Below are 12,470 nucleotides of genomic sequence, written 5' to 3'. Positions count from 1 at the left end.
CCTTCACTGCAAAGCAAGATTCATGTAAAGACAGAGGAAGTGAGGGATTTTGCTGTGTGAGTGGCTGAGGAAGACTGTTCTAGGCAGATGGGTAGCTAGTGCAGTGACCCTAAGACAGGAGCAGGGCCCTTCCATTCTATACATGTGGAATTTATACTTTCAGAGATCATTTTATTCTTACCAAGCACAGTGGCTCACCTGTAATCCCAGCATTTTGGGAGGCTGAGACAGGTGGATTGCTTGAGCTCAAGAGTTCAAGACCAGCCTGAGAAGCATGATGAAAGCCCCCTCCACAAAAAATACAAAAAATTAGCTGGGTGTGGTGGCAGGCGCCTGTAGCCCCAGCTACTCAGCAGGGGGAGGTGGGAAGATCCCTTGAGCCAGGGAGGTTGAGGATGCAGTGAGCTGTGATTGTGCCACTGCACTCCAGCCTGAGCAACAGAGCAAGGCCGTCTCAAAAAAAAAAAAATCATTTTATTCTCACTTAGTTAGCTAAATGTCCTGAACCTGGGGAGACAGAAGATAAACCCAAGAGGTAGTCTGACATCTTGAACCTAAAGTCTTATGTTTAGTTATTTGAAACCCTAAGGTGGACAGGTGATATCTTTGCTTTTCTCTTTTCTATTGAGAACCTACAGGCATTTTGTATCTTTTTTCTTTTGATTTTTACAGATTCTCCTTGTAGTAGGAAACTCTTAATACAGCATCTCCTTTGTAAATGAAAAAAATGAGAATCAAAAATAATATCATTCTGGTTGGGCACAGTGGCTCATGCCTGTAATCGCAGCACCTTGGGAGGCCGAGGTGGGGGGATCACGAGGTCAGGAGATCGAGACCATCCTGGCTAACACGGTGAAACCCCGTCTCCACTAAAAATACAAAAAATTAGCCAGGCATGGTGGCACACACCTGTAGTCCCAGCTACTTGGGAGGCTGAGGCAGGAGAATCACTTGAACCTGGGAGGCAGAAGTTGCAGTGAGCTGAGATCGTGCCACTGCAGTCCAGCCTGGGTGACAGAATGAGACTCCATCTCAATAAAAAAGAAAAGAAAAGAAAAGAAAATATAAAATTAGCCAGGTGTGGTGGTGCGGGCCTGTAATCCCAGCTGGTAGGGAGGCTGAGGCACGAGAATCACTTGAACCCAGGAGGCAGAGGTTGCAGTGAGCCGAGATCGCACCACTGTGCTCCAGACTAGGCAACAGAGTGAAACTCCATCCAAAAAAAAAAAATAATAATAAATAATAATGATATGATTCACCCAAGTAATAAATGACATAATGACAAAGAGCATACCTTGTATGCCCTGACTCTGTTTGCTTTATCTATCCAATCTTCGCATTCCATTCTATCACTATTACAATTTATTTATTTATTTATTTTGAGACAGGGTCTTGCTCTGTTGCCCAGGCTGGAATGTAGTGGCTTGATCTGGGCTTACTGCAGCCTCAAACTTCCAGGCTCAAGCCATCCTCCAACCTCAGACTCCCAAGTAGGTGGGACTACAGGCACATAATACCACATGCTGCTAATTTTTTTTTTCTTCTTTTTTTTTTTGTAGACAGGTCTTGCCATGTTGCCCAAGCTGGTCTCAAACTCCTCGACTCAAATGATCCTCCCACCTCAGCCTCCCAAAGTGTTGAAGTGTTGGGATTATAGGGATGAGCCACTGTGCCTGGCCACCATTACAATTTTAAACATAAAGTGTTGAAGGAGGAATAGCATTTTCATTTTACTAATTGACTTATTTTCAACAAACCTGCATGTGTGCAACAAACATTTATTAAGTGTCTACCCTGTGCCAGGAAGTGACCTAGATTTTGGACCATAGTAGTGAAAAATGATAGACATTTATTATTAATTTTTATTTTATTATTAATGATAGACATGTCTATTCTCATAAATTTAAATTTAATTTAGCTGACAGACAATGAAGAGATTAAGCAATAAAATCTTCAAGGGGCCTTGTAGACTTTGATAAATAGTCTAAATTTCAGTCTAAGTGAATTGGAACACATTGGAAATATATCAGTTAGAATGAGTGTTGGCTGCATATAATAAGGACCTAGCTAATGTGGCTTAAATTTATTTATTATCAAATGTATTATATTTATGTATTTCTCATGTAAAAGGCTTGCCTCATCACTGGGACTAATATGGAGGCTTCATGATCATCAGGGACCTTGGTCCAAAACAGCTGCTGAGGCTCCAGCCAGCACATTTAATGCCAGAAGGAGAAAGAAGCCAAAACATGAAAGGATGTCCCCTCCCTTTTAAAGGATCTTCTAAAAGTCCTACCAAGTATTTCCTCTTACATCCCATTGATCAGAACCTACTCACATGACTATATCCAGTTGCAAGGGAAGCCGAAGAATTTCGCTGTCCTAAATAACATTGAATTCTATTACTAATGAGAAAAGGGACAATGGAGATAGAGATGGGAAACCGGCAGTTCCTGCCACAGAGATCTGAATCATGCTTTTTAAACGGTACTGCCTTCTCTACAGAAAAAGATTGAAAAGGATAGGAATAGAAGGGAGATTAGTTTTTTGCAGTTGTCCAGGTAAAATTTTGGTGGTGGACTGGGATGGTGCTGTAGTGAAGATGGACAGAAGACGATGAATTCAGATATGTTTTTGGGTATGGTCAATGGGACTTTCTGATGGACTGAGTAGGGATGGGGGTAAGAGAAAGAAAATAATCAAGGATCTTGTGCAGGTTTTTGCCTTGAGAAAATGGATATATGGCAGTGATGCTTACTAAGACAGGAAAAGTTGTAAGTGGGTATAAGTTTCTGGAGGAGAGATTAAAGAGTTTCTGTTTGAATCATGTTAATTTTGAAATACCTGTTACACATTCAAGTGGCAGTTGCCAAGGTGGTATTTGAATATATGGGTCTGTAGTTAAAGTAGATGTCAAGGCTTAGATATATAAAATGGAAATCCATTAGCATATGAATGTAATTAAAAGTCATGGGCAGATGAAACTGCCTAGGGAGAAATTGTGAATGGAGAATGGAGCCCAGGACCAAACTGAGGTTTACCAACATTTAGAATGTTGGTAGAAGAACAGAAGCCAATTAAGTGGGTAACCAATTCCCTTATAACACACAAAGCAATGTGTGCTAAAAGAATGAGTGAAAAGAGAGAGTGGTCTCTTGTATTAAATGCTGCTTAGAGGTAATCAAGTGCAGACAAAGATGTAGCCTTTGGATTTGACAACATGGTGGCCACAGGTAACTTTAACAAGAGCAATTTTAGAGAACTAGCGGGACAGGGTCATAATTCAATATATTCAGCTGCTAGTCACTAAGGAATCAATAAACAGTAATCTAGGAGAAGAGGTGGCCAAATTGATCTCTATGCAGTGCAATAAGGATCATGATACAGGTCTGCACAGGGTTGATGGGCACACAGGAGTTGGGGTACTTATCTATGGGGTACTTACCTATGGGGGCAAGGGCCCAGAGGGCTTTCAGAAGAAGGTGATAACTTCTTAGATGTTCAAACTGCATCTATAAGATGTATGGAGTAATGCATTAGCCTAGGAGCCAGAAAACCTAAGTTCTAGTCCTACCTCCACCACTAACAGTTATATGACCTGAGACAAGTTCCTTCCCCTCTCTGGGATTCTTTCTTGTGCCTGAAGGGAGAAATGACTGGACTAGACAAGCCTCGTTTGTTTTCTGTTTTAAGATCATTATGGAATTTTCTAAACTGTTCAAGTCTGCTTAGACTGAAGTTTTTAATTTAAGATTCTCTGCCCTTCAGTTAACCTTTTGGGGTATTTCATTTCATTATCTATATTTCTCCACTGGAAACTGATGTCACTTTCTTCAGGCTTAATTCATAGTTTTTATTGCAGAATAAATTACTTAGGATAATGTTATTAGCTATCACAAATCCCAACATTTCTGTGGCTTAACACAAGAGAGTGATAATTTATTTCTACCTCATGATATAATCCAATGCAAGTATTGACCAAAGTCTTTGCATGCAAAGGGACCCAGGCTCCTCCCAACTTGTGGGTTTGCTATCCTTCAGGTTCTTAGAACTATTTGCTTTCTTGTGGAAAGAGAAGGCAGAGAAGACACTTAACCATCTCAGCCTAGAGGTGACATATATTACTTCTAATCTAATTCTATTGTGAGAACTCATGATGTGGCTTCACCTAAGATGCAATGGCGACTGGGCATTGTGGTTTCTGTCTGGGCAGCAACAATTCCATAAAGGGAACAAGAGTCTTGGGTAGACAGCAGATATCTCCACTACAGAGAATGTTTCAATGACCCATACAACTCATGTGTTTATTTTCTAGCTCAAGAAGAGCTTATCCTGTCCAAATCAGAGATTTCTGAGACATCCGCATTATTTCCTGAAAATCCCAGGTAGAGGCATATATCATTGTTTAGGAAGTAGAGCATAAACAATTGTCATTAAATTCAAAACACTATTAGAATCATTTGGCCAGTACGTTTGACCTCTTAGATACAAGTGGGAAACTTCGGGGGGTATGCATGGTGAATTTAGTCAGTAGTATCCACACTAGGTTTTATTATCCTGCTCTTTTGTTTTTAAAGATATTTTATTTTATTTTATTTTATTTTATTTTATTTTATTTTGAGAAGGAGTCTTGCTCTGTTGCCCAGGCTGGAGTGCAATGCCACAATCTCAGCTCACTGCAACCTCCACCTCCCGGGTTCAAGTGATTCTCCTGCCTCAGCCTCATGAGTAGCTGGGACCACAGGCGCCTGCCACCACACCTGGCTAGTTTTTTGTATTTTTAGTAGAGATGAGATTTCACCGTGTTAGCCAGGACAGTCTTGATCTCCTGACCTTGTGATCCACTTGCCTTGGCCTCCCAAAGTGCTGGGATTACGGGCGTGAGCCACTGTGCCCGGCCTAATTTTTGTATTTTTAGTAGAGATGGGGTTTCACCAGGTTGGCCAGGCTGGTCTTGAACTCCTGATCTCAGGTGATCGCCCCGCCTCGGCCTCCCAAAGTGCTGGAATTACAGGCATGAGCCACCGCACCTGGCCTAAAGATATTTTAATATCAAAAGTGATACTGTGTAAGTTACTATTCTTTATTTCTGCATATGGACAGTCCTGACGAAATAAGAGAAAAGATATTGAATTTCTTTGACGACGTGTTAACAAAAATGAAGACATCTAATGAAGACATTATCCCTCTGGAATCTTGCCAGTGTGAAGAAATCCTAGAGATCGTCATCTTGCCTCTGGCCCACCATTTTCTGGCATTGGGAGAAAATAACAAAGCCTTATATTACTTCTTAGAAATTGCATCTGCTTATCTCATCTTGCATGATAACTACATGGTAAGCTGTTTCTACCCAGACCACCTCCACCCTAGAGACAATTCATGGAACATAGAGCCAGAAGGGAAGCTCCAGCATGCTTTCTGATTACTTCACATTGTATATTCCCGACAGCACCCCTTTCCACTGAAAATCACATTGCTTAGAAGGGAAATGATCTAAGATTGAGAAAAGGGAATTGGAATACACTGCAACTAGCATTGTAAATTATTTAAAATATTGCCACCTTTAGAAACTTGCCATGAATTGTCTACCTGTATGGGAGGTAAGGGGGCACATCTCATTCCCAAAATGAGGCAGAGAGGACTCTTAGCATAGTCTTCCTCAAGTGGCATTTACCCTCTGTTAAGCCTAAAATACCTGTGAGTGCAAAATACCTGTAGGTCTTTGGATGAGTGCAATTCTAGTTTTTTGTTTTGTTTTTGAGATGAAGTCTCACTTTGTCACCCAGGATGGAGTGTAGTGGCGCATTCTCTGCCTCCTGGGATAAAGCCATCCTCCCACCTTAGCCTCCTGAGTAGCTGGGACCGCAGACATGTGCCACCATGCCCGGCTAATTTTTTGTGTTCTTGGTAGAGATGGGGTTACACTATGTTGCCCAGGCTGGTCTTGAACACCTGAGCTCAAGGGATCCGCCCACCTTGGCCTTCCAAAGTGCTAGAATTACAAGCATGAGCCACTGTGCCCAGCCAATTCTGGTTTTAATCTTGTGATCCCCAAAGAGGCTCTCCCCACCTTTGTCATCATGCAATGTGTGCTGGATTATCGCACATACCCTTAGACCACCAAAGCACTAGTGAATGCTTCTCTAGGGTAATTATAAATAAGGTTCCAGGGCAACATGCCCCTAGAAATGAGGGGATTTGATACACATAATGAAATAAACAGAATTCATTATTAAGTAAGTTGGAAATCACTGAGCTGAATACAGGTAAATATATTCCTTTAGATACTTCAGGGCCTTTGATATACTGAGATACATATAAATCTGTTCAGAGGACACAGAAGGGTAAAAGCCAGGCTAGGCTGAAGCATACTGTGTTTCTCAAACTTATTTGCCCTTAGAGCTCTTTTCATGGAGCAGCTGGCTGGGCTAACCTTCCATGAACTCACTTGAGGAAATGTCTTCCTGGGTCCTTGCTTCATCTGACTTCAGCCAGCTTCAGGAAGAGCTTCATAGACCTTCCACAATTTACAGTTGCTACTGGTCACAGCAGCCTAATCAACCTTCCTACCTTAGATTTACATAAAATTCTAAAATTAAACTATTAAAAATGTCACTAAGTTCCTGTCCTTGAAAGCATTTATGTTAAGAAGGAAAGTCTGCATATTTCATGCACATATTCGGGGTGATGATGGGGATGTAGCCAATGAGTCCCAGGAGAGGAGGCTTAGGTAGCCCTGGGGGCCAACTTTCTAAAACCTATGCATACCCGTTTCATTCGATAAGGAGTGCACAGTGATCAGGAAGACAATGATTAGAAGCAGAGCCCCAGTGCAAGGTCCCAGAATGTGCCATTTGTACCCCCTCTCCCATCAAAGAAACTCTGGTGGAACTGGGGCTGGTGGCCAACTCACCTTGTCTCCCTTTTTTTTTTGCCTCCCACACATACCCAACAGGTTGCATGAGACTGGGAGATACTGCCTCACCTTATTTTGTTCTTCAAGTCTGATCTACCTTGATGTGCACATGTGCTAAGATTTGCCTAATGATGTTAGGAGGTGAAGATGAAGTGATGAGAGTTGTGCAGGGACTTACCTTCCTCGTCCACCTCCCAAAATGGCCCTGGCAAAGGAAATGGGGGTGATTCATAATTCATTTCAAAGCTGAAGACCAGCTTCTCACAGCTGTGGGGATGCTGGTCAAGGGAGGTGGGTGTGTGGTTAGAAATAGGGAGGATGGGGATAGATTTACTGAGAGGAAGAAATTGGCTTGAGGGAAAGTTCAGGTAAGGCAACCTAGATGATAGCATGAGGAAAAGTGATTTCCAGATTTATTCTCTTGATGGAGTGATCCAGCAGACAAAAGTAAGCATGAAGGTGAGATCTTTACCCATCAGCTCCTGTCTGGAATTTGGAAGCCCATTTTAATCAGTGGAGCTGGGGATGGAAGTGGAAGTGGTAACTGAAATGGCTCCTGCATCTCTTCCTTCAGTAGAGTCTGGGGCAATGGCCCTTCTGTGGGCTCAATCCCTGCTAAATCAACACTTTTCTACTCCTTGGGCTGGTTACAGGCATATATGTATTTAAATGAAGGAGAGAAGTTGCTAAAAACTCTCAACAAGGACAAATCTTGGAGCCAGACATTTGAATCTGCCACCTTTTACAGCCTCAAAGGTGAGGTAAGAAACCATTAAAGACTTGAATTAATCTGTTATATATCTTAGGCCTTTCCATAGAAGTAGAAGTCATCCCTATACTTTTTACACCCTCCTCCCATCTCTTGCCACAGACTTCTAGCCAAGACTCTAGAAAGTCAAATTCCTGGGCTCCAACCTCCTCACCATGGCTTACCAGCAAGGTCTTCCCTGTCTTCCAGGTTGACATCTTTTTGTTTTTTGTTTTGTTTTGTTTTGTTTTTTGAGAGGGAGTCTTGCTCTGTTGCCCAGCCTGGAATACAGTGGTGCAATCTTGGCTCTCTGCAGCTTCCACCTTCTGGGTTCAAGTGATTCTCCTGCCTCAGCCTCCAGAGTAGCTGGGATTACAGGCATGTGCATGCGCCACCATGCCCAACTAATTTTTGTATTTTAGTAGAGATGGGTTTTCACTATGTTGGCTAGGCTGGTCTCAAACTCCTGACCTCAAGTGATTCACCTGCTGTGACCTCCCAAAGTGCTGGGATTATAGGCATGAACCACCGTGCCCGGCCCAGGTTGACACCTTTATGAAATATTTTTGTTACAGTCTCTAAAAATGGACCTGAATGGGTAAACATTGTCTCAGGGGTAGACAATGCACAACTAAGATGCTAAATCCTAGTCATTCAACCATGCTTCATGCATATATCCAATAGACATTTTATATTATGCCAGGCACAGGAAGATAAATTACCTTTTTGATAGCAATCCCCAAAATATGGATTATGGGGACCTACTGATTAAGTCAGAATAATCGCTTTTCCTCTTTTCCTGTCTTTCCTCCCACCTCCCTGTAGGTCTGTTTCAATATGGGCCAGATAGCACTTGCCAAGAAAATGCTTAGGAAGGCACTGAAGCTCCTCAACCGAATCTTTCCTTACAACTTAATTTCCTTGTTTCTCCATATCCGTACCGAGAAAAACATACACTTTCATTATGTGAATCAGCAGGCCCAAGAGAGCCCACCTCCAGGGTAAGGGAATGAGCTGGGGCAGTTTTTGCAAAAGGGAATCTTGATGACACAAACGTAAGGGACCTCGTTGTAAGGTGAGTTCTAGGGTCCCTCCCAACTCATCTAGCCCTTTAACCCCCATGGCCATCCGTGTTCTCATTGGATGGAACCTGCACTACCGCTCCTGGGACCTCAGTCACAAGCCCTCTTCCATTAGGTGCTAAGACACTGGGTTTTGCCCCCCCCCAAAGAAAAGTAGGAAGCCCTGAAGATGTTTGCAAAGGACAAAACTCCCACCCATCTGTGAATCTTAACAGCGATGTGGGTTACATGGGGGTAGCCGTTGGTCAAAACTGTACTGTTAAGATTTGGGCATTTCAATATATATATTCTACCTATAAGATAACTATAATAATAGTGAGTGGGGAGAAATAGTGAGTGGAGAGGTCGATGCATGTTGCTAGTTGTTGAAGGTAGGTGTTGAGCGCATTTCGCTCGTTTGCTGTGTGTATGCTTGAATTATTCTATAATAAATGTTTTCAAAAATATTCCACCTATCTAGCAATTCATACCAAAGGAGATGCCGCCTTGTTGGGTACCTGGAGAGCTAACAGAGGACATCTCTTCCATCTTGGGAGAGCTCAGCAGCTATATTACTATAGGTTCCGCCTAAGATACAAACATCTATTCCTATAAGCAAGTTACTACAACTCTTTTGCAACCCCATCAAAATCTGCCTTCCCCAGCTTCCAAACGTGTTCCTTTAAATGTAGGGAATCCTGAGGTGAAAAGGAAACGTAATGGAGCTGAGTTCCTGTGCACGCTGGAGGTGGGCTCCTAGGAATACCTGGCTGTTCCTGGAAACCCCAGGAGAAAGGGCTGGGAGATGTACGGCAGAGATCTTTCTGAGAAGGCAGTGGTCTTTGCATTCCACATAGAGTTGCAGGATGCCTCAGTTTGAATTTCAGATAAACAAGTGAATACTTTTTTTAGTATACATCTATCATATGAAATATTTAGGATATATGCATTCCATAAAAATTATTAGTTTTAAAATTCAAATTTAACTGGGCATCCTGTATTTTCATCTGCTAAAACAGGTAATTTACACATTTCACATTTTATAAAAGGAGTAAGAAGTACCTGCACAAAGGGAAAAGGTAGAAAAGTGTTGAAGAAGAAAAAACTGAGGAGTTGTCGGCTTAAAGTATCCGCAGGTCAAAAGGTTCTCATCTCAAAAATGAGTATAACATGGAACAACATTTAATGTCAGAGTGTCCATGACCCTCATGAATGCCCTGTAAGAGATTTTACCCTGGGCTGGGTGTTGTGGCTCACGCCTGTAATACCAGCACTTAGGGAGGCTGAGGTGGTCGGATTGCCTGAGGTCAGGAGTTTGAGACCAGTCTGGTCAACATGGTGAAACCTGTCTCTACTAAAAATACAAAAATAAATTAGCCGGGCGTGATGGCGTGCACCTGTAATTCCAGCTATTTGGGAGACTGAGGCAGGGGCATTGCTCGAACCAGGGAGGTGGAGGTTGCAGTGAGCCGAGATCACGCCACTGCACTGCAGGCTGGGCGACAGAGCGAGACTCCATCTCAAAAAAAAAAACAAAAAAAAAAAACAGAAAGAGAGAGATTTTACCCTGTCCATGTTTCCTTAGAACCTTTAAAAAAAAATCATTTCCACATCATCATTTAGAAAGATTATTTTGCCAAGGTTGAGGACACCCCTGTGACACAACCTCAGGAGGTCCTAACGACATGTGCCCAAGGTGGACAGGGCACAGCTTGGTTTTATACATTTAGGGAGACATGAGACATCGATCAACATATGTAAGAACCAACATATATTGGTTCGGTCTGGAAAGGCGGGACAACTTGAAGCAAAGGCAGGAAGTTGGGAGGCAGCTTCCAGGTCACAGATAGGTGAGACACAAATGATTGCATTCTTCTGAGTTTCCGATTAGCCTTTCCAAAGGAGGCAAATCAGATATGCATCTCTCTCAGTCAGCAGAGGAGTGACTTTGAATAGAACGGGAGGCAGGTTTGCCCTAAGCAGTTTCCAGCTTGAGTTTTCCTTAGTGATTTTGGGGGCCAAGATATTTTCCTTTCACAAATGCAATTGGTAACAATACTCATTTTTTGGCTGGGTGCAGTGGCTCATGCTTGCTATCCCAGCACTTTGGGAGGCTGAGGCAGGCAGATCACCTGAGGTTGTTATGCCCAGACCGTTTATTCCCCGAAGAAGACCACCAGAGTCCAGAGTCAAAGCCAAGCAGCAAGGATCTTTATTACAGGTTCGAACCTGGAGCTCTCACTCACTCGTGAAACGAGCCGGGCAGGAGAGCTCCCCCACTGGGCTCCGAACAGTGTTATATAGTCTAAGAAAAGTAGGCATAGAATCATTATACAAATCAGATGTATGATTGGCTAGCGTTTGAACAAGGCGATTTGGCTAACTATGATTGGTTCCTGCCATTTCTAGTATTTCAGTTAATTTTGAAATTCTGATGACGTTTATCAGGGGCTTGCAGGGCAGGGGCAGGGCTTGTTTTCGCAAACCCCGAGGCGGGAAAGCAGTCCTACAGAAGCAGAACAAAGGCAGTTAATCATATTGTGATAGGTTTCACAGCAGGTTTTGCAACATGAATGTACCTTACTTAAACGCGTCTTGTGACCTTGCCGTGCCACAGAAAGAAAAACAGGAACTTACAAAATCTTTACAAAATGTTTGTGAGAGCAGAACAAAGGTTTAGCAATAGGGTGTGGCAGGAGAGTGAGGACACATTTTTGTGTCCTTTCAAGGTCAGGGGTTCAGGACCAGCCTGGCCAACATGGCGAAACCCCGTCTCTACTAAAAACACAGAAGAATTAGCCAGGCCTGGTGGCATGTGCCTGTAATCCCAACCACTTACTAGGGAGGCTGAGGCAAGAAAATCGCTTGAACCTGGGAAGCAGAGGTTGCAGTAAGCTGAGATCACGCCACTGCACTCCAACCTTTACAACAGAGCGAGACTCTATCTCAAAACAAAACAAAACAAAAATCCTCTTTTTTTTTTTTTGTAAACTAAAAAGTACCCGAGGGGAGGGGGAAGGGATAGCATTACTCGGAGATATACCTAATGTAAATGATGAGTTAATGGGTGCAGCACACCAACATGGCACATGTATACATATGTAACAAACCTGCACGTTGTGCACATGTACCCTAGAACTTGAAGTATAATAAAAAAGAAATAAAAAAAAGAATGCCCATTATTACTATTTCTATTCAGCATTGTACTGGAGGCTCTGGCCAGGGCGGGGGGCGGGGGGAGTACCCAAGACAGGTCTCAATCAATTTGTAAGTTTATTTTGCCAATGTTAAGGACATGCCCAGAAGAAAAAAAACACAAAACCACAGAAACAGTCCTTGTTTGAGACTGCAGTATTTAAAGGGAAAAAGTGAGCTGGAGGAAAATGAGGGAGGGCATGATAATCCACATGTGGCAAGAGAAAAGGAGCAGCTAGGGGAATAGTCAATTATGTATTGTCTCACACTCAGTAAATAGGCACCTAAAGTAGGATAAGGCAGACATAGAGTAGCTGCCTGTGCAGGTACTTAACTTTGTATCTGGAGCTGTCTGCTAAGGAACAAAAGGAAAGGCGACTTCTTGCATGACTCAGCTTTCAGCTTAATTTTTTCCTTTTGGCATAGTGAATTGGGATCCTGAGTTTTTATTTTCGTTTCCCACTGTCCTGTGCGTCCATGTGAAGAGACCACCAAACAGGCTTCGTGTGAGCAATAAAGCTTTTTAATCACCTGGGTGCAGGCGGGCTGA

General features: G+C 42.8%; 1 protein-coding gene across 3 annotated transcripts in view; it reads left to right on the top strand.

Moving 5' to 3' along the window:
* ADCY10 (adenylate cyclase 10) overlaps window positions 1–12,470 on the top strand; it is a 96,672-nt gene that overhangs the window by 63,030 nt on the left and 21,172 nt on the right. For all 3 annotated transcript variants that reach the window (XM_026448491.2, XM_026448490.2, XM_026448489.1), the window contains 4 exons: window positions 4,316–4,385; window positions 5,104–5,335; window positions 7,570–7,677; window positions 8,490–8,665. In XM_026448491.2, coding sequence (XP_026304276.1) covers window positions 4,316–4,385; window positions 5,104–5,335; window positions 7,570–7,677; window positions 8,490–8,665 — 586 coding nt within the window. The remainder of the gene's footprint in view (window positions 1–4,315; window positions 4,386–5,103; window positions 5,336–7,569; window positions 7,678–8,489; window positions 8,666–12,470) is intronic.

This window comes from Piliocolobus tephrosceles, chromosome 1, assembly GCF_002776525.5.
Source record: "Piliocolobus tephrosceles isolate RC106 chromosome 1, ASM277652v3, whole genome shotgun sequence".
NCBI classification, from domain to species: domain Eukaryota; kingdom Metazoa; phylum Chordata; class Mammalia; order Primates; family Cercopithecidae; genus Piliocolobus; species Piliocolobus tephrosceles.
Note: the sequence above shows the minus strand (reverse complement) of the source record. Positions and strands in the feature narration are given on the sequence as shown.